The 21,097-nt window shown below is 37.0% G+C and overlaps 1 protein-coding gene and 1 long non-coding RNA gene across 5 annotated transcripts in view; one reads left to right on the top strand and one right to left on the bottom strand.

Moving 5' to 3' along the window:
* The first annotated feature begins 2,348 nt into the window (after positions 1-2,348).
* LOC307134165 (U7 snRNA-associated Sm-like protein LSm10) lies at positions 2,349-19,409 on the top strand. Of its 4 annotated transcripts, none has more exons than XM_079829695.1 (12): positions 2,349-2,658; positions 3,325-3,354; positions 4,443-4,597; positions 11,435-11,602; positions 11,946-12,026; positions 12,220-12,323; positions 12,482-12,610; positions 14,611-14,680; positions 14,860-15,005; positions 15,901-15,958; positions 16,461-16,582; positions 18,833-19,409. In XM_079829695.1, the coding sequence occupies exons 1-11, from the start codon at positions 2,547-2,549 to the stop codon at positions 16,578-16,580; spliced, it is 1,173 nt and encodes a 390-aa protein (XP_079685821.1). In that variant the 5' UTR covers positions 2,349-2,546; the 3' UTR covers positions 16,581-16,582; positions 18,833-19,409. The 4 variants fall into 4 exon arrangements, with proteins under 4 accessions (XP_079685821.1, XP_079685822.1, XP_079685823.1 ...); XM_079829696.1 differs by having other exon boundaries at positions 2,447-2,658; positions 4,443-4,912; XM_079829697.1 differs by lacking the exons at positions 2,349-2,658; positions 3,325-3,354; positions 4,443-4,597; ... (4 more) ...; positions 14,611-14,680; positions 14,860-15,005.
* LOC307134167 overlaps positions 13,901-21,097 on the bottom strand; it is a 20,550-nt gene continuing 13,353 nt past the window's right edge. Inside the window, exons 2-3 of the long non-coding RNA XR_013817524.1 lie at positions 16,447-16,624; positions 13,901-14,730 (exon numbers count right to left, since the gene is read on the bottom strand). This is a non-coding gene — a long non-coding RNA (uncharacterized lncRNA). The remainder of the gene's footprint in view (positions 14,731-16,446; positions 16,625-21,097) is intronic.

The raw sequence follows: 21,097 nt of genomic DNA, 5'->3' as shown, positions 1-21,097 counted from the left end.
TTTTCTGATGGAGGGTGTTCACTATCTTCAGTTGGATGTTCACTTTCTGGGGATTGAGGTTCATCCTCTGATGGAGGATGTTCACTATCTTCAGTTGGATGTTCACTTTCTGGGGATTGAGGTTCATCCTCTGATGGAGGATGTTCACTATCTTCAGTTGGATGTTGCTCATCTGAAGAGGATACTTCAGTTTTTTTCTTCCTTTCCATCATTCTCAAAAATATTGTCAGTAGAATCAGGCAGAGCAACATCTTCATTGCTACCCATGTCACCTACTATCTTTGACCCCTCTCCTAATTTGCCATTCAAATTGATGCTTGTTTGGGTGACTTAAGGACCAGGGAAGTCCATAGCAATTATACAATGTGGTCTATTGGTGTCCCCCTTAAGATCAAGGAGATAATCATCAAGTTGTTCATTCAGTGTTTTTGCAATGTCTAGCGGCTCCTCCAATTCTCCTTTAGCCCCGGTGTATGTGAGCATCAGCTCATGATCACACTTTTCTGAAGCTAACTATATATTTTATTTCATTTGCTTTTCTTTTGTATGCATCGTCCAATTCTGTTATATGAACAGGATTCTAATGTTGGACTCTGAATCAAGACTATCTTGCCTCTCACCTGTCCCATTGTTGGAATCTCTTTGTCTCTCCACACAGGCAAGTCGCCGGGACTTAAAACTTTTGTGACTTGAGCAACAGCACCCTCATCTGGAGTCACAAGCAACAGTGTCTCTTTCCTTTCGCAAGAAACGTCAGCAGTTTTCAGAACATATTGAAAGGGTCTCTGATTCCTGGACGCTGTTGCAATTTAAAAAAAACCCTGTATGCCTGCATCAAGTTGGTTGTGCAGTCCCCATGCTTGAAACATTGATGTGGATATTTTTAAGTATTTGTTGCTTTGGTGTGTTCCAGGGATCGATATAGCTGATAGAAGCGTGTTATCTTTTCTTCATCCACTTGTGATTGACATACTTGTAACTGAGGGTTTCAGATATGTTGACATGTTTTTTACCCTCACACTTACAGATAACCACCCTGCAGGTAAAAAAAAAAAAATATATATATATATATATATATATATATATATATATATATATATATATATATATATATATTTTATAATATATGTTTTAATCACATAATTAATCTTAATGTTTTCGTGTTTGTCATATGCATATATACTTACACTATGAACACAGAGAGGTACTGAAAGTTTCCCATTATTCTTAGCTTCCTTCTGCAACAGAATGTCTGCAAAAACAATATACATTGATATGAAAATAATTATATAGTTACATAAAGTTTATAATCAGGCTTAAACATTAGTCTGAGCGTATTTCAAAAGAGTATTGAACATTGCTATTGTAAAACAAGTGCAATCCTAAAAAGCTAGTTCCGTCCTTTTGACAGCAAATATCACCTCTAAAACCTTTAGAAATCAAAACTTCAACAGTTCCCTTTTAAAAGTAATTTGCATATAGCCACCATGAACCCAGACAAACCCTAAACACAGTAAACATGTAATTTATATTTAGGAATGTGTTACATCATGATTTTCAAACAACAACAACAAAGAATATATACTTACAAAGTATATTGTAGCCTACATCATGTGTAGAAATAAAGAATGTTTTGAGAATTAGTTTACATTGAATTCTAACCTTGGCATCAGACAGTTCAAGAAGCCAAAGAAAAACGCTGATGGTTGCAGCCTTTCCTTTTGCCATGTACTTTGAATCTTTAACCGAGGCGGTTTTACAGCATTTGACTACATTTGCCTAAACAGTCAATGTAAAATGAGCCCTAAAATAGTTTGCATTCATTCACCAACAGACGGCATAATCCTATCTTTATATAACTGACAGATGAATTTCAGAGAAATGATGAATAAAGCATGTTCCACAAACAGCATTTACGATACCTTTAAAAAATAAGGGTAACTATAACTATATGGGGAAAGATCTTTTGCATGTCAGCTTGGGGCAATTAAGTTTTCACGTTTTGAATCTTATAAAAAAGAATAATAAATTACAATATTTGAATGGTTTGCTTTAGAATGTTTTGATAGTTAGGTCAAAGACAACATACAATAAAATGTAAATAAATGCCAACATGAATTTTTTTAAATGGTTTCCTTACTGCAGTTGGCGTGGGGCCTAATTATAGTAATTATACCCGCTGTGCTGTCTCTAAAATTAATTAACAGATGATTTACGGAAGCAACAAATGATTCATTAATTAATGAACCGATAAAAATACAATGGAATGCTAATAATCTATCCACTGCGTGCGCGTCAGTAATGACTGTGACAGGTGTGTGTGTGTGTGTGTGTGTGTGTGTGTGTGTGTGTGTGTGTGTGTGTGTGTGTGTGTGTGTGTGTGTGTGTGTCGGGTCAGCGTGGCATTACGTGACGTCATAATGCCCCACTAAAAGCTCTCGCCTTTGATGCGACCGTCTGTGGCGTATACCAGAAGAAACTGAACTTGGCAAACAACAACTGCAGGAACAAGTTCGTGAGAAACTAACACAATAACTCATTTCAGCATGTCTCAAAGAACTCTTCCTTTGCTCATCATAAACCTCGGCGGAGAAATGATCTACATTCTGGATCAGCGCCTCCGAGCGCGGGATGAAAACGATGATAAACCTCACAGAGGTAACCAACCCCCGTAGCCCATAATAGCTGCTAAACTAACGAATCCTGCTTTAGTAAACTATTAACAACTAGTGCATCAAAATGACCGTGCACATCTTCACGTGCATTTTTTTTATTTATTAATGTATTATGCAAATAAAAAAGCACAATCACAAAAGCGTGTGATTCTTGGTGGAAAAATGAAAAATGTAAAGGCCACATTCACAAGTGTCCCAGTGATTGTTAATCTTTCGTATTCAGTCTATTCAGATGTCAGCCATTGTGCACATTATTGGACCTATGCCATCCTTAGTAGGCTATATAGTGAATATCAAATTTTTTTGCATGTTTGTATCTTTACACACTGAACTAGAAGTTCTAGACATAGCCTATAGTGGAGTGACTATATCATTTCAACTGAAATTTTGGCTCGGAAATATATATATTTTTTATTCTTACTAGTAAATATGAAATTAGATTAGTTTTCATAGAAATATCAGGACTAAGCACAGTTTGCGTGCATGATCATGCAATCTCAGCTGTTGTCAGAAGGTAATGTGACAGATTAATGAACCTGCATGTCTAATCTTCTATTAAACGTCTTGTCAAAACATGAGTCATTGGGAATTGCATGAACTCGCTCAAATGCAACAGGATTTTGGCCTGAACACAGTTTCTCTTTTGTAGGTAGTTGGACAGAAGATGACAGGAAAAGAGGTACAATATTTATTTTCCTTCCTATTAAGTTGGTTCCAAATATTTGGTAAGTCGTACATGTGCCGTGCAGCGTTTTGTAGTAGCAAAAAAAGCCCACTTTGAGCACACCATGCATATAATACATACATTTTATTATCAAAAAATTAAGATAAAAAATTCACCCAACCACTGATTTTAGGGTAAGTGACATACCAAAATATGTCATCTTAAAAATAAGATCCACAATATACAGGATAATCTCCATCATCCATAATAACCATAAAAAAATAATTTTATGAACGTATACTATATGCGGAGATCATTCACTCGTTATCTCATTTTTTTTACAAAACAGGGCATTGATTTCATAAATGACAACTGTAGAGGACGCCAGGACTTAAATCATGTTTATCAGGCATTTTGGAGACATAACAAGTGAATAGGGAAAGACATTACATATCAATATTCCTATGAAATATTAGATATTTTTATGAAAACGTTGCCAATTATTACTCCCATTATTACACTTCTATTTTCATGACATGTTGCACCAAGAACACATTAATATGCAAATTAGATGCAGTGTATAGATGCATTGTATTGAATGGGAAAATCCAAGTATGGCCAGTTTACCCTCATATTGCATAAAGTAAAATGGTATATCAATGCATTCCGTTATATCTTTCATAACATAGTTCAGAATCATCTTTAAACAAAGTTTGTTTTTAAAAAAAAAACCCTGAAACCTAAAAATGTATTGGTGAATTAAAAATAAATCCCATTGTTTTTGCCTATACATGCAATCTCATGTCATTTTATTTTTTAAACAACTGAGTCCTGGTGTCCACTACAGAGGACATATCATAACATATGAAAAAAATATCATTTTTAAAAAATGTTTTTTTTCCCCCATTTGTTTCTTATGCTCTAAACCATGTAATGGCATGAAAAAATACTAAATTCAAAACACTTTTTTTTTTCTGGGTCCCATATACTGTATACTATGATGAAAATTTCAGCCGCTTCTTTCTTTGATATTTTTTTCTTTCTGTGTGATGTTAAAGTTTTCACTCTTGTCTTTCTCTTTTGTCATCATTCTCCTCCTGTAGTTATGAATGATATAGTGGGCACTATGTTCAATAAGGCTTTTCTAGAGGAGCTCTTGCGGCCGCAGGATCCGTATTCCCACCGAGCCCTGCGGACAGTTTTGACACGGATTGCACACACCTCTATTATGCGTCTTAACCCGGCCAGCATGGACAAGGTATGAACTCACCCTCTCCCCATGCAAAAACAAATAAATATCTTGACTGAACTTAAAATGTCAATTTGCCATGACTTAAAAATATGCAACCATCCACAGGTTACTAAATGTGACCAAAAAGTAATTCATGAGTTTGTGTGCCCATATAATCTTGGTAAAAGTGGTAAACGGATTTGGCGTGCTGTCTGCTATAAAGGGGCTCGGAGAGAATATTCTACCCGAGCTCCGATTGCCCCCCTATAACAGGAAAAAATTGTTCAAAAGGGAGGAGCCGGGGAGGAGGAGGGATGCTGCAAGAACTAACAATGGGAAGAGGTAAGCTGCTGGTTTTATACCTTGCAATTAATTGGAAGATTAGATGGGCGTACTTCCTCACGAAATTACGTTTAGTAACTTCACAAGTAAAAAAAGCTACTATATTGGTCTGCATAAACGGAAGTTGTGATAGTCTTTTCTTCTCTATTGTGACGTACACTCACCGGCAAAAGGGGGTCCAACTCGGTACAAGAAAGATGTACCTAACAAGGCCAAGTCTTGTACCTTGGGGGGGACCAAAGGTTTTTTTCCTAGGTCTGCAGATCCTATTTTAGTTAAAAACATGCACACATTCACTCGTTTGTATGTCATTATGTCAAAAAATGTAAAAAGCATTTCTTGTCTCCTCACATTCAGTTATGAATAACATCATTTTCAAAATGCCAAAATTACAGTGGTTTGCATCGTGTTACTGTGGGTCGTTAAACATATCCATTGTAAAACAGTCAAATATTACATGTATAGCTACTTATATCTTAACACTCACACACTCTTTCATTGTAAAAACTAAAAGCGGCGCGTTGGAATCAAGTGTGCCACACGAGCATAGACTGTAAAAAAATATGGACGTAGTGTCCGTGACGACACCCATAATTCTGATGAGCCGTTTTGAAGCACAAAGTATGGACGAGCAGAGCTGAGGTGACGAGATGACTAACAGACAGCAGACAAACGGCAATCCACCTGTCAATCAAAGTGGCCACGCCCTTAATTATGCAGAACTTTAATTCAGCCCCTCACAGTTGTCATGAAGGGAAAAATTAGCCGTATAGACCAAAACCAAAATGTGTACCAGGCTGTAAACATGTTTTAATCTGCTGTAAAGTTGGGCATTTTAACATGGGGCTCAATGAGATTCTGCTCCCTTCTGGAGCCTGTCCCTAGCGGCCAGTCGATGAATTGCAGTTTAAGTCACTTCCGTATTGGCTTCAAGAGGTTGCCGCTTGCACACGAGTCCTGAAAAGTGAAGCCAAAGTGTCTCGATCGCCCCCCAGCAGAGGTGTCAAAAGTATTTGCATTCATTACTCAGGTAGAAGTATAGATACTGGGGTTTAAAAAGACTTCTGTAGAAGTTAAAGTATCAACTCAAGCTTTTTACTTAAGTAAAAGTGTAAAAGTAACTGGTTTCAAAACTCCTTAAAGTATAAAAGTAATGTAAGGGGAAAAATGCCATTAAAGGGGTAGTTCACCCAAAAATTTAAATTCTGTCATTTACTCACCCTCAATTTGTTCCAACCTGTATGAGTTTCTTTGTTCTGAAGATATTTTGAAGAATGTTTGTAACCAAGCAGAGAGAGCAACCATTGACTGCCATAGTATTTTCCCCCTACTATGGCAGTCAATGGTTGCTCTATCTTCTTGGTTACAAACATTCTTCAAAATATCTTCAGAACAAAGAAACTCATACAGGTTGGAACAAATTGAGGGTGAGTAAATGACAGAATTTTGCATTTTTGGGTGAAGTATCCCAGGCCGCGCCACAGTGCATACCCCACCTCCTCAAAAAAACATTTTTCTAAAGGCCATAATGACTATAATGTTATATTAAAAAGTTAATGTTGAACATTTTTAGATGCACTTGGCTACGCGTTTCAGCCGCATATATTCCCATTGTAAATGAACGCATTTTAGGACAATGCAAATACATTAAAGAACCATATACTACTGAGCATTAATGTGTTTCATGGAGCAGAAGATTTGATGACTAGTTGCCTATAAATATTGTAAAGGTGCAAAAAGTCAAAATTCAGAGGCATGTTAACAATAACCATTTTTTTTATGTGTGATTAGTGTGGCCAGATTGGGTAGATGATTTCCAGCCCAAAAACCTCACCAAAAGTACATTTATATTTAAAAAAAAATGGTTATTGATAACATGCCTGGTTATTGATAACAATTTTGCACCTTTTACAATACTTATAGGCAACTTCACTCCAAGAAAAAACCCCAAAACTTTAACTGCCAAAATAATGTGATTATTTTATTGCCATACCAATCAATGTTGATAAGTAAGTTACCATTTTATCTCCTTAAAACATAACATTGATGATAAAAAATCAAAAAAAAATCAGTAAAACGGATCAAATATGACTATATGTCCAGGTAGAAACTGTCAAAACGACTATCCCTCAGAAAAACACATGATTTTCAATGTCAACAGTAAGAAGCCAAATCACGTGCAAAAAGTGCCCAATATAGAGATTGGAAAAAGCAATGTAATAAACAGGCATTTCACACGTTAATGCACACACCACTGCCAAAATGCGTAATTTATTGATACTGAACAATAATCCGTCAACAAATAAATAACAACAATGCGCTTACCTTTGTGTTGCACTTTGCTTAGACAAAACTACAGTATGTCTTTCGTGAGGTACATGGCACACGCACTTAGCACAGTCAAAGCAGATTAATCGTTGATTTAAACCTCTTTCAGCAGCTGTCTGGGTTGCTAGTTGCAGATGTCTTGAGTGTGTATATGACTATGGACAGGAGTCATGGTTATATTTATAAAGAGTCTTCGAGTCACAGGTGTAATTCACGTTTGAGAGTTGAGTCACTCTCCCACTCTTTACTGTAGAAACAACTTACTGTATATTTATGCCACTGGCATAGCGATCACTGGAATATATAGCTAAAGTAAAGTTATCGCGCTAAAAACCCGGCTAAAGTCATGAATGAGCACGTCTGCCTGCTGATCGCTGATTGGCTGAAAGTGCGTGCTCGTTGCGAGAACCCGCCCTATCTGGCAACATGGTGTGTGATTTGTTCAGGTGCAGGCGTGATTGATCGCGTACAACCCAATAGGGTGTCGGAATGGTTTGTGTTTATCCTTCTCATCCAACCACAATCAAATTCACTCTGTCCAGATGGCGCGATTTATCTGGATAGTTGTTTTTTTTATGACAAGCCGGAATGAAAACATGCCGAAATGGAATAGGAGTAACGAGGCTATTTTTAAAATGTAAGGAGTAGAAAGTACAGATAATTGCTTGAAAATGTAAGGAGTAGAAGTAAAAAGTAGGCTGAAAAAGAATTACTCCAGTAAAGTATAGATACTCAAAATTTCTACTTAAGTAAGGTAACGAAGTATTTGTACTTCGTTACTTGACACCTCTGCCCCCCAGGCGGCTGGATGCAGTATAGGTCATAAAGCCCTCCCTCTCCTTGAAATGTAATGAGACATAGACAAACTAAACAATCAAATTAGGGTGACCAAACGTCCTGTTTTCCCAGGACATGTCCTGTTTTCAAGTCCTGTCCTGTCCTGGCCCTAATATAACAATTTTATCTCCATACAGAGGGGGCATACTTTAAATGTATTGAAATTAATAAGGAATCTTTGAGTAAACTTCGAGTATCATTTGAGTATCTCATTACCGGGCCGAGTGTCCTGGTTTTCGGTAATCAAAATATGGTCACCCTAATCAAATTACACTTCAAATGCATTTTTTTCCAAAGATGGTTTCTGTCATTTTATAGTTTTTTAGCCTAGAAATCTAGACGCACCCTAGCGGCAACAAAAGTAATTTGCAGCCAGGGTCATCTAGCAACTCTCCGTCGTCTTACGAGCTTGAAAAAAATAAATCTAGTCAGGCCAATCACATCGTGTATAGAGTCGGTGGGAAAACACATGGGGCTCAACCACAACCCGCTTGTGATTGTTGTCTCACCACTGATAGTGCTCTGGTTGGTTGTAGCGCTATCCTATTGCGTGCAGAGGGAATTTGAAAGACAACCGTTTATCCCGCCCCTCGGATTGAGCCCTGCCAATGGTGAGTTCCCCCAGACCAAACATCTTGATGTGGGTCTGGCTTGTCAGGCTAGCAGTTTTTATCACGCTGATGTAAATACAAGTGTTCATTCTTTAAATAAGTTTGGTTTTAGTTAATTATTTGATGCTATAAAAACTGGGGTGTGACGTCATGATTGACAGCTTCTCTGAGCAAAGTAGTCACCGAGGCACCAACGTCATTTTACGGGAACTTCGGGAGGAGATTGCAGCTTTAACTTTATTTCTACATATCCATAACTGCATTTCACAAAAAGTTGTTGATTAAGCGGTTGATGTGGCTGGACCTTGATATCGGGGCTCCACTTCGCGCTCACTACAGCGCAGACTCGGGCTCCAAGTTGTCTGTGCCATATTTGGACACTGGCAGCTTCACTTACTTCAACGGAAGAGAGTGTAGGCGCATCGTCCATCTTTTTTTACAGTTGGAATTAAGTCATCTTCGACGAACATTAAGCCCTGCCTTTTTTGATCTGAATGGCCATCATTTTGACATTGACGGAATTATTAAACTGTCGGTACAGATCCACAACAAAAGACAATATAACCCATTATAATCAGTGATGTTGTCTAAACCGGATGCGGCGTGGTGGGGCAAGACAAATCCCAGACAGTAAACTGATGCCTGGTTCGATTTATGACGTACTGACATGAAGGACAAATGCTTTGCAACGGTCGCTTTGTCGCATCCAGTTTAGACAGCTTCAAGCTGTTTCAGCGCGGCACATTGCAACGCGTCAATGGTCGCGTCCGGAGTAGACACGGTGTTATGGTGCGTTCAAGTCATGCAGTAAAGATCATATTTACGAGCTGAACGCACATGAACGCCACCACGAAGTCGTAAATACCGGTGGGAAGTTCGGGATTTTCTTTAAGCCCTGATCAGGGTTGCCAGGTTTTCACAACAAAACCGCCCAATTGCGGTAAAAAAAATCGCGTTTGGGGGTTAAAATATGTCTTTTTTGGTAGGGTTGCCTGCTAAAATTCGCATTCCCAGGGCAAAATATCACATAATTGGGGTCGCTTCAACCCGCAAACATGGTAAAACAGCTCGCGGCAACAGTGTTGAAGTAACCCAATTCCGCGGGAAAACCGCGGACTTAGCAACACTGGCCCCGATCTGTACGAGTTGGGGGCGTGTCAGTGAGAAACATGGCAGAATCAATGGATGCAACGTCTGTAGTTGAAATTCTGTTTACTCGTCCTACAACCTGGCCTTTATCATGTGCTTGTTATAATTACAATTAGCCTAATATATAACCTAATATATAACGATACAGTTTACAGTGGCTTCATAGATTAATTAAAAACGTAAAAGATTCAAACTCACCTGATGCGCATTCTTTCTACTTCCTTTTCTATAAGCAGAGTTAACGAACCTTGCTGTATTTTCCTGAAATTCATTAAAGGGGTGATGAACTGAGAAATCAACTTTCCCTTGAGCTTTTGATATATAAAAGGTCATGGTAATATAAGAATATCTTGTAAGTTTCAGAGCTGAAAACTTCCTTGTTAGTCAAAGAAAAGCTTTTATTAACACCAGGCCTAGAAAACTAGAGCTCTCAGATTAAGCGGATCTCTTACGTAATAGGACCTAGACGCCGCCTCTACAGATAAATAAGCTTCTGTAGCCCCACCCACCGACTCTGTGAGCTAAGGATCGTCCCTGCATAAGCTTCCTTCTGAACTCACACTTATGTGAGTAGGCTAAAGCATGTTTTTTTTTTAATATGTGTTAGTTTTGCAGAAAATTACAGATCGTTTGAAATCTATTGATTACATACCTTAGCACGCTGTCACAGGGTGGAGAAGGTGTTATTGGTTCACTCGTGATCGGACTAGTAACATTCTGGGCCAGGCGCGAGTGTGTGTGTGTGTGTGTGTGTGTGTCTCCGAGCGGCGCAAGTGAGTGTGTGTCCGCCCGCCGCGCGAGCGAGCGAGTGAGTGAGCGAGTGAGTGAGCGAGTGAGTGAGCGAGTGAGTGAGCGAGTGAGTGAGCGAGTGAGTGAGCGAGTGAGTGAGCGAGTGAGCGAGTGAGTGAGTGAGTGAGTGAGTGAGTGAGTGAGTGAGCGAGTGAGTGAGTGAGCGAGTGAGTGAGCGAGTGAGTGAGTGAGTGAGTGAGTGAGTGAGTGAGTGAGTGAGTGAGCGAGTGAGTGAGTGAGTGAGTGAGTGAGTATATGCGTAAATACGAGTTTCCTAGGTAAAAATTGCACATGAACGCACTCCACTTTCGAAATTGTAATGGGATGAGCTCGTAATCTCGACTTCTTCAGAAGTGGGAATTATCAAATTTCCGATAGCACGTGAAGGCAGCATTAAACGCACCATTAGACCGCTGAGGCAGACCAGCCTAAAAATGTACTATTTTTAAATGTCTGCCATCCTAACAACAAACAGGGCGGTCTGTTTATAAGTTTTAAAAAATAATGATGTGCACAGATAATAAATAATTTGTAATAAACACTGCAATATTCCATAACAAATAAGAACTGTCAAGCTTGATTTTGAAAAAAGTAGTTAACCAAAAACATTTACATTTTACACTGTTATGTAACTGTAGAATGGTGTTATTTCTTCCTGCTCTAATCCAGAAAAAACGACTTAAATGTAGTCAGATTCAATCATATTTCTGACTTGAATAAAAGCAATTAATTTGAGGCACATTCTATAGCACAGTCTATATTTAATACTGATCACCTGTTTAAGTTTGTGTTGTTGTCTTTATTGTAGCTGTATGATTTGATGACTATGGCCTTTAAGTATCAGATCGTTCTGTGTCCACGTCCACAAGATTTACTGCTCATCACCTTCAACCACACGGACACCATCAAGGAACTGGTTAAGGATAATCCCAGCCTCGTTAACCAGATCAACGAAGCCCAGCGACAGCTTATTGAGGTAAATGTCCACTGGAGTCGTTTGCACTTAGTTTCTAAATGTGGTGTAAACTATGAACGCTTGTTTCTGCCATGACTTTTTCTTGCAATTGTGAGTGTATCTCTCACAATTACTTTTTTTTTATTGAACAAGCTTTCATAGTTAACATCTTGTTTTATTTATGTTAAAAAAATATATGTATGTATCTCTATAATAAATGTGTCTCTTTAAAATCTGTTGTAAAAATGCTCTTTCTTTTTTGTGAAGTAATTCTATCTGTAATGTATCGCCACTCAAGTTGCTTTTCTGTGCCAAGATTATTGTTATTTCTAGTGCATTCTTAAACATTGAACATCTTTCTAAGGTATACACACCCTTATCTGACGGTGCCTTTCAACTCATCCGACAAACACTGTTGGTTCTCTTTGAAGATATGCAAATCAGGGTGAGCCATTTACTTATGTAAAAGCTTATTGTCAAGGGTATTTGAAATGGATTGCTGCCAGACTATACAGCTTTATGCAAATCTTTACTAAGTCATGGCATTTTTTGTAAGAGCATTCAAGCGTAGTTGTTTTTTAACGTAATCGTAGTCACACTTACTAATTCCATGTGATTTGTGACGTTTTCTTTCACAGGTCTCAATTTTCTTGAAAGAAAATATCCAGAACCCTAACGGGCATTTTGTGCTGCAGACCTCAGGGCCGGTGCCTCACGGATTCGAGGTTCCTGGTTTAATCAGGTGAGGCAGGTGAAGGTCAGAGGCCACAGGCAGGCTCCTGTTATTCTTTGAGTTATTCATCAGTAGCTTTTGACTGGAAAACACAGAGGCTTCATGGGAAAAAGATCACGCACTCAATATGTTCCTTCAGAATTCCATTAAGCATTCTTGTCCTGCAGGTGGTTTAATGCTAAAGGGCGCGAGGTGAGGAGAACAAGGTTCCCCGGTGGAGGAAGCTACACAAGTGCTGTACGCCAGGGCTCGTTTGACCTCTCTGGAGACAGGGTCACACTTTTGGGCACCAACATGTAAATATGAAAATGAATAATTAGGAATTATAAATGCTTTAAAAATGTCATTAAATTTTTTTAAAAAATTGCAATATTATTAATTGTAAACATATGCAAATAAAAATATATAATAAAATAATAATAAATGTAATTACAATATAATGTAATAAATATATTTGTATTATATATAAATTACATTATATAAATATGAATAAAAATATATAATTTATTTAACCTTATTTAATAGATAATGCTTAGATAATGATAATAATTTAATAGATAATAATATATATATATATATATATATAATAGGGCTGTCAAAAGATTAATCGCGATTAATCGCATCCAAAATAAAAGTTGGTGTTTACATAATATATGTGCGTATACTCTGTATAATAATTATTTATATATATATATATATATATATATATATAGGCACAAGCCTGTATATATTTAAGAAAAATGTATTACATTTATATATAAAATATTTATATTTATATACAATATAAATTTTATAAATACAGTTTGCAAATATTTCTTAAATATATACATGAATGTGAGTGTATTTATATATACATAATAATTATACAGAGTACACGCACATATATTATGTAAACACAAACTTTTATTTTGAATCCGATTAATCATGATTAATCTTTTGACAGCCCTAATATAAAATGATTATATTTATTAAATAAACAGCAATAATTAATATCTTTTACACAACACTATATGTGAGTATAATATGCACTGAAAATAATTATTATAGTACGATTTTCTTTTTAAAGAAATAATACTAAAAATCAAAATATCCTGAAAAAAATCAGTCTCCACAAAAAATATTAAGCAGCACAACTGTTTTCAACATTGATAACAATAATACATATTTCTTAAGCAGCAAATCGTCATATTAGAGTGATTTCTGAAGGATCATGTGACACTGAAGACTGGAGTAATGATGCTGAAAATCCAGCTTTGATCACAGGAATACATTTACAATGTACTCAAATAGAAAACAGCTACTGTAAAACGCGGCGTGAGATTAAGCAGAAGGGGGTAAGCGTGAGGGTATCCGGCTAGGCTAGCCAGCTTTCCCCACAATAAACTGGATTACATTCGATTACTGCTGTTGTGTCTTTGTTTGCGCTGTGTAAGTTACTCAATGCGCGTCACTGACGCTTTTCATATGATTGGAACATATCTAGAAATAATGCTTTAATCAAACTTACTAACTCGTTCATCTCGCTGTAATGGTTCATTGCATGTGTTACAAAGTTGGTAGAATAATGATGAAGACGGACTCGGTGTGACTGAGACTTGTGTTTATTCAGAACTCTCAGATACAAACACAATAAACTCGCGCTGACAGCGCTCTCATAACTCAGTAGTTACTATAAATAACTTTGTTAGCAATCGCTCCGTCTCCGTGATGTCTGGTTCGCGACCGAATCATTCTTTTGAATCGGTTCTTTTTAGTGAACCGAACCAGTTCACCAAATCGGACTGAATCGTTCTAAACGGTTCGCGTCTCGAGTCAGCGCTGATCCATAATTTACTGAAGTTACTAACTTTCTGACATGAGTGACAGCCCCTCCGACTAGAAATAAACTAATAACCTGAAGTATATTCTAATAACTACAACAGTTCACCCTGAACTGAGACATGCTGAGAGAACTGATGAGAAGTGAACTCAGGTCCATCCGTCTCTCTGGCAGCAGCTCGTGCGTCTTAGACCTCGTTAAACCACGCCCCCTCTGCTTATTTAAAATGCAAAGATGTCAGCCAATCACAACAGTGGGCGTTTTTACTGAAGTCTCACAGCAGACACGCCTCTTGAAACAGGGCATTCAGCCACAGGACAAACAGCAGTATAGAAAAAATGCCTTTTATTTCTAAATTATGACATTTTATGATGTAAAAATCATACTAACAATATAAGTACACCTCAGGAAACACTATAAAATAATAGAAAAATGCCTTTAATTAATGCTCATGTGAATCTCTGATGGTCTGTACAGGTACAGCACACCCTCACCTGAAGACACGGATCCATCAAGCACCTCTAATAACACAGGCAAACTAAAGCAGGTACACCCTCACTGCACGCATCATGGGACATTCCAATGGTACAGCTCATGCTGAGGAAACAAAGCAAAAACTAAATTAGGTTTATGTTTCATGCTGTTATATTAGTAATATGAAGTTCTATCTTTGCAACTCAGGGCTCTCTGGATGTCATTGTATTTTTTGTGTGAATATCTGGACAGGCAGACACAACCCCCAATCCTCTGGCCACAGAGGAGCTCAATCTGCTCGCTAAACTGATGGGTGGAATGGAGGTGCAGAAACTCTTGAATGTGGACACTGGTTTCAAAATCAACCTGTGGACCTTAGATCAGGAGGAGGAGGGCATGTAAGCATTACTAATCCAGACATAATCCTGCCACGTCCACACACACACAACCTCAAAGGCATGGTTGCTACTTTGTCATATACTGATACTTTGTTATATATATATATATATATATACTGTATATATACACAGTACCGGTCAAAAGTTTGGAAACATTCATATTTTTAATGTTTTTTGAAAGAAGTCTCTTATGCTCATAAAGCCTGCATTTCTTTGATTAAAAATACAGAAAAAACAGTAATATTGTGAAATATTATTACAATTTTAAATAATGGTTTTCTATATTAATATACTTTAAAATACAATTTATTTCTGTGACTCAAAGCTGAATTTTCAGCATCATTACTCCAGTCTTCAGTGTCACGTGATCCTTCAGAAATCACTCTAATATGATGATTTATTATCAATGTTGGAAACAGTTGTGCTGTTTCATAAATGCTGTTCTTTTCAACGTTTCAAAGAATCCTGAAAAAAAGTATCACAGGTTCCAAAACAAATATTAGGCAGCACAACTGTTTCCAACATCGATAATAAATCATCATAATAGAGTGATTTCTGAAGGATCATGTGACATTGAAGACTGGAGTAATGATGCTGAAAATTCAGCTTTGAATCTCAGGAAGAAATACATTTTTTAAGTATATTCAAATAGAAAACCATCGTTTTAAATTGTAATAATATTTCTGTATTTTTTGTCACATAAACGCAGGCGTGAGGAGACTTCTTTCAAAAAACCTTTGGATTTGTATAGAAGCAGAAAAGCGTTTCAACATCTAATTTTGTGTTGCAAAGAATAATAAAGGTGAACTATTTTTTTTAAATATAGCTTTACAGAATGTCTGCTAATAAAAGGTTAAAATGTGTGTTACTCTAACCTTCTCTCAAACTTTTTCAGTGGAATTTCGGAAGGAACGGAGCCGGAGTCATCTGTCATTAACATACAAGTCACACAGGTGTGTGTGTCATGCACTTCACAAAACTGCTCATGTCCTCATTTGCTATATTTTGTTGCCCAGGGCTGGAATGTCCTGTGCTACTAGTAAAATCTGTTATCATTTACTAATAAACACCAGTGTTGCTCCAGGGCAGGCTTAAAGCTTTTTGACATTTGATTTTAATTCCATTCAAATGGAAGTGTCTGTACAGTGAAGTTAACACCGAAAAAAAAAAAGCCAGACATTTGTTCCTGTTAATTCAGGAATGTTTTATGAGTTTGTAATAAAGTTTATGAGACAATAACTTTATAAGTACATGCCAACGTCTCATATATTTCATGTCATTCAAATTCCACACTGGGTTTCTTGTAATCTCAAACCACATCAATACCAAATTCATGTTTTGTTATTTTACATTACTGTCACAACTATAAGATGATTTATTAATATCAAACTTCAGTAGGCACAATAGAAGTTGCCGTTTTTACTTATTCCCGAGCGTTTACCTTTGTATTCCCAGGATCAGCTGGCCAGTACTGAGCTGGCACGCATAGCAGGAGAATTTGATGAAGAGCGAAGCCAGACAGAGGGACCCGGGAACAAGGGAGACGACTTGCTGGCCATGATGGATGAGCTCTAAAGGTCAGTCACTGAATCATGGAAGTCAGGAAGCATGTGGTAGGTCTGATATGTCACAGGAAAAAAGGTAGGTTTGAACATGCCTGGCATATATACATTCAGAAACATAATTAAGAACCATCTGAAAGAAGAATTGCACTGTTTATGATTGTATTTAAGCTTAAATAAAATAAAATATATAATGCAATGTGTTTTCAAATCTTTAAAAAAAATCTTCTGGGGATGTCTTCAAAGGGAAAATTATTCATTATAAAAATCATCATATCTAAAATGTCAGTTAATTTTATTGATGTTCTCTTTTTGGCGTTGGACTTTTAATGTACGCCTACAATGATTCATCCATCAACTTTTTTTTGACTGCAGAAAAACAGAAGTCAAGTTCACTGGAACATTTCGTTCTGCTGAGCGAGAGAAAAGAAAGGAATTCCTGCTCTTATATTTATTCAAATCGCATTGTTTCTGTTACTTTGGTGCTGTTTCATTGGTGGTTATAATATGTGCATCACAAAGTCCATAAAGATATGATTAATGATTGTGTTTGAAGATTATAAAAACCATAACAGAAAAACAACATATAACTTTTGAGTAGACTAAACAAAAGGACACAATAAAACCACATCAGCATTAAGACAAATGTCAAGGATGTAAAACATTTGATTTAGGCTAATTGTTCTCAAGATAAGATTATGCATGTCAGTTCGGGGCAAGTTGTCTCACAGGTTTTAAATGTTGTGTTTTAAGTAACGTAACTAGCTACAGGTTTCACTGCTTCGTTTAAAAAACAGCATAACAGCAATTAAATAACATATAATACATGTTAAATAGAAATATCCTCAACATAAGCTTTTTAACTTTTATAAAAACTCAGCAGATGTCCATTTTGACAAACATGCCTGTCAATGCGTGTTAAAATAACTATATATTATTTCATTGAACAACAACGGAGATTTAACTTTAAGAATAAACTTACCCACATAAATAGTCATTGAAAAAAAATATAACTAGTACCTTATAATGTTTATCCGAGCAACCTCGCTAGAGGGAGCGCGCGCGGACGATTTCAATCCGGTACGTATTGATGACGTCACTCTCCTCTGCGACGAAGCGCGGCGCTCGAAACCTTTTAGGATGTAAACATGATGTTTTGAGCATGTTAGATAATAAAACCTAGGAAGGTAATACAACGAATATTTTTTACTTCAAGACTTTATGAGTGACCCCGGATTCTGTGAGAATTAAAAGATCGTTCTCTCTTATCGCATGCTATATATTTAGTTAAATACAGTTATAGGTGCTGGAAAGTTTAATGTTGACGTCTTTTTATGATTCGAGACTAGTATCGTTTTCAATTTCACTACTACCCATTCGTTAGACTTTATTTGATACTTTTCAATAGGGACTAGTGTATTCAGCTTGTCATTGGTACTATAGTATTACAATTAGTCACTATTCCAATACTATTGCATTGCTACTTTGCTCTTGGCAAATGAGGATCTTATAATTACTTGTAAAACTGAAAAGATACTAATCCTTACTGAAATACTTAATTGTAATTTTGAAAAGATTAACCTTTGTAGCATATTAATGCATACTAGTTAAAGTGATACATGTTAAAACTGGTGGTAAATAGTGATGTTTTTAACTGATATATATCTGGAAGAAGCGAGTCCCATGTTGGAAATGTGTAACCTCAAAATGAAAATACTGAATATTGTGTATACCAAGACACTTTGTTTGATATTTTATTTGTGTAATGCAAATACATGCATTTATATTTTTGTGGTGTAACGATTCGGAGAAAATGTAATTCGTTTTTATTAATTATAAATGTTACAGAATTTGACATTTACTTTTTCACATTTCACCTCCCTAGACCACAAAGCTAATTTGCATATTTCCAATGCATGTCATGTCAAATCATTTCATACGGTGCAGTATGCAGTTTGAATGTCAGCAGAGCATCTCAGAAGCCTGTAATTACTATTAATTATGTACATGCGTGCACATGCTCGAAAACATTAAAATAGATATGTGTGGGACTGGAGGTGTATTACAAATCATACATTTATTTGCGGCTGCCTTTTTACAGTGTTGGCAGTGAATCACCAGTATTTATCTGCTTATATTGGTTTTACATCGTCTTTGGTGTCATTAACAGTAAAAAGAAAAAAGAGAGAAATAATATACAAAGAAAGTTCTTAAATTGCTCACACTGCTAGACAAATGCTGACTGTTAATGATTTCTCTGTGCAGAGGTGAACATGGAAGTGAGCCATTCGATTCGTGAACGCACCATCGCCGAGAACAGTCTGGTGATTCTCCTGCAGGGTCTGCATGGCCAGGTGACCACCGTTGACCTGCGAGACGAGAGCACGGCCAGGGGACGGGTTATCAATGTGGACGCTTTCATGAACATCCGACTGGAGAAGGTTCTGTACAGGGACAGACGTGGACGTATGTCCAGTATGGATGACCTGTTTGTCACTGGTCGAAACGTGCGCTATGTCCACATCCCAGACCACATGAACATTAGAGAGACAATAGAGGCCCAGCTCGCCAAAATACATCGCGTGCGAAACTTTGGAGGAGGGGACGGACGGAAAGAATATTCTAAGAAGAAATAGTTTTTGTTTTGCAATTGTATTGTCTTTGGAACGCACACTATTATTTGTAAGTAATGCAATCATGGAGCAAAAAGTAATGCGTAGTTTGTAAGAAACTGCAATAGTTCTGTATGTGTTCTCAAGGAACAGTGTGGGAAAAGTGATTTCTGTTTACTGAGTACTACTCTGGTGGTTTAAAAAAAATCAATAAACGTTTGAATGTGGTGAAATAGCCGTTGATTTATGAGTTTATCAACTTGACGTTTTGTTTGATTAGACAACGCCTTTTATTACTGTTTTTTTCTCTCCTAATGCTGATGTCAATATCGCTTTACCACAAGTACACTTATTAAGTATATTGAGTTTACGTATGCAAATATTGGTACTTTAAAGCCTTTATTTTGCAATTCAACACACGGTTTGGTTTGTAGTGTAAATACTTTTCTTTACCTTTTTTAATTGGTTGGTTTGTAATTAATGAGATCAAATTATTAATTGAACAGTTTTTGACTTAAGATTAATCATCTAACTTGGGAAACTATTGGAAATGAACATGTACGTATTAAAATGTATGTAGTAATTCAAGTAAAGTTGTGTAAATGAGCAGTCACAAAAATATTTAACCTTAAGATCAGACTAAAAACAAGGAATGCTTTTGTCTCCTAAGTTTCCTCATTCTTCTGTTTTTGTCTCAGTTTGTGGTCAGTGTGGCAAGAGATTTCACATCTTATTTTGGAACAATATTATTTTGATACATACATTTTGCCATTGCGTATGAGGATGCAGAAATTTTTCGGTGACCACATAATCATCATCCTTGAAATGACTCATAAACCTCATTCCTGTCCGGACACAAGCCACAGTCACAAGAAAACAGAGGTATTCTGGTAAACAGAAAACATTACACCAGATGAAAAATACATGTCTTCCTTTATGAAATTTGAATTCAATTAGGGAAAGATTATTTTTAAGCAGTTGCTTACAGGAAAACGGGGAAAAGTGACCCTGTGTCCTTTATGATGAGAAATTTGGTGCATGCATTGAAAGGGATACTTCACTCTAAAATGAAAATTCCATAATTAATTATTCCCCCTTGTGTCGTTCCAAACCCGTAAGACTTTCATTCATCTTCAGAACACAGATAAAGAACTGTTTGATGAAATCTGAGTGCTTTCTATGCCTCCATTGACAGCTACACAACTACCACTTTGACAAATCAAAAAGTTTTTATATAAAAGGCTTTAATTCACATTTAAACATGGATCAGCGAACAGAAACAAGATCAACCGAACCTGCTTGACACGCGAGAACAAACCTCATTGGTTCTTCCAGAAACTCAAATGTGCCGCGTAACACAAGAATGAACCTCATTGGTTCTTGCGTAAGCTCAAACGTACATTTACCTTTACATTTATGCATTTGGCAGACGCTTTTATCCAAAGCGACTTACAGTGCACTTATTACAGGGACAATCCCCCTGGAGCAACGTGGAGTAAAGTGCCTTGCTCAAGGACACACTGGTGGTGACCGCTGGGATAGAACCAGCAACCTTCTGCATATCAGTTAAGTGGTTTAACCCACTGGACCACCACCTCTCAAACGTGCTGCGTAACACAAGAATGAACCTCATTAGTTATTGCGGAAGCTCAAACGTGCTGCGTAACACGAGAATGAACCTCATTGGTTCTTGAGGAAGTTCAAAAGTGCTGCGTAACACGAGAATGAACCTCATTGGTTCTTGCTGAAGCTCAAACGTGCTGCGTAACACGAGAATGAACCTCATTGGTTCTTGAGGAAGCTCAAACGTGCTGAGTAACACAAGAATTAACCTAATTGGTTCTTGCTGAAGCTCAAACATACAGAGTAACACTAGAATGAACCTCACTGGTTCTTGCTGAAGCTCAAACGTGCTGAG

Source organism: Gobio gobio, assembly GCF_949357685.1.
Source record: "Gobio gobio genome assembly, chromosome: 11".
Lineage (NCBI taxonomy): Eukaryota > Metazoa > Chordata > Actinopteri > Cypriniformes > Gobionidae > Gobio > Gobio gobio.
The sequence above is the reverse complement of the archived record's forward strand: the minus strand, read 5'-3'. Positions and strand labels throughout refer to the sequence as shown.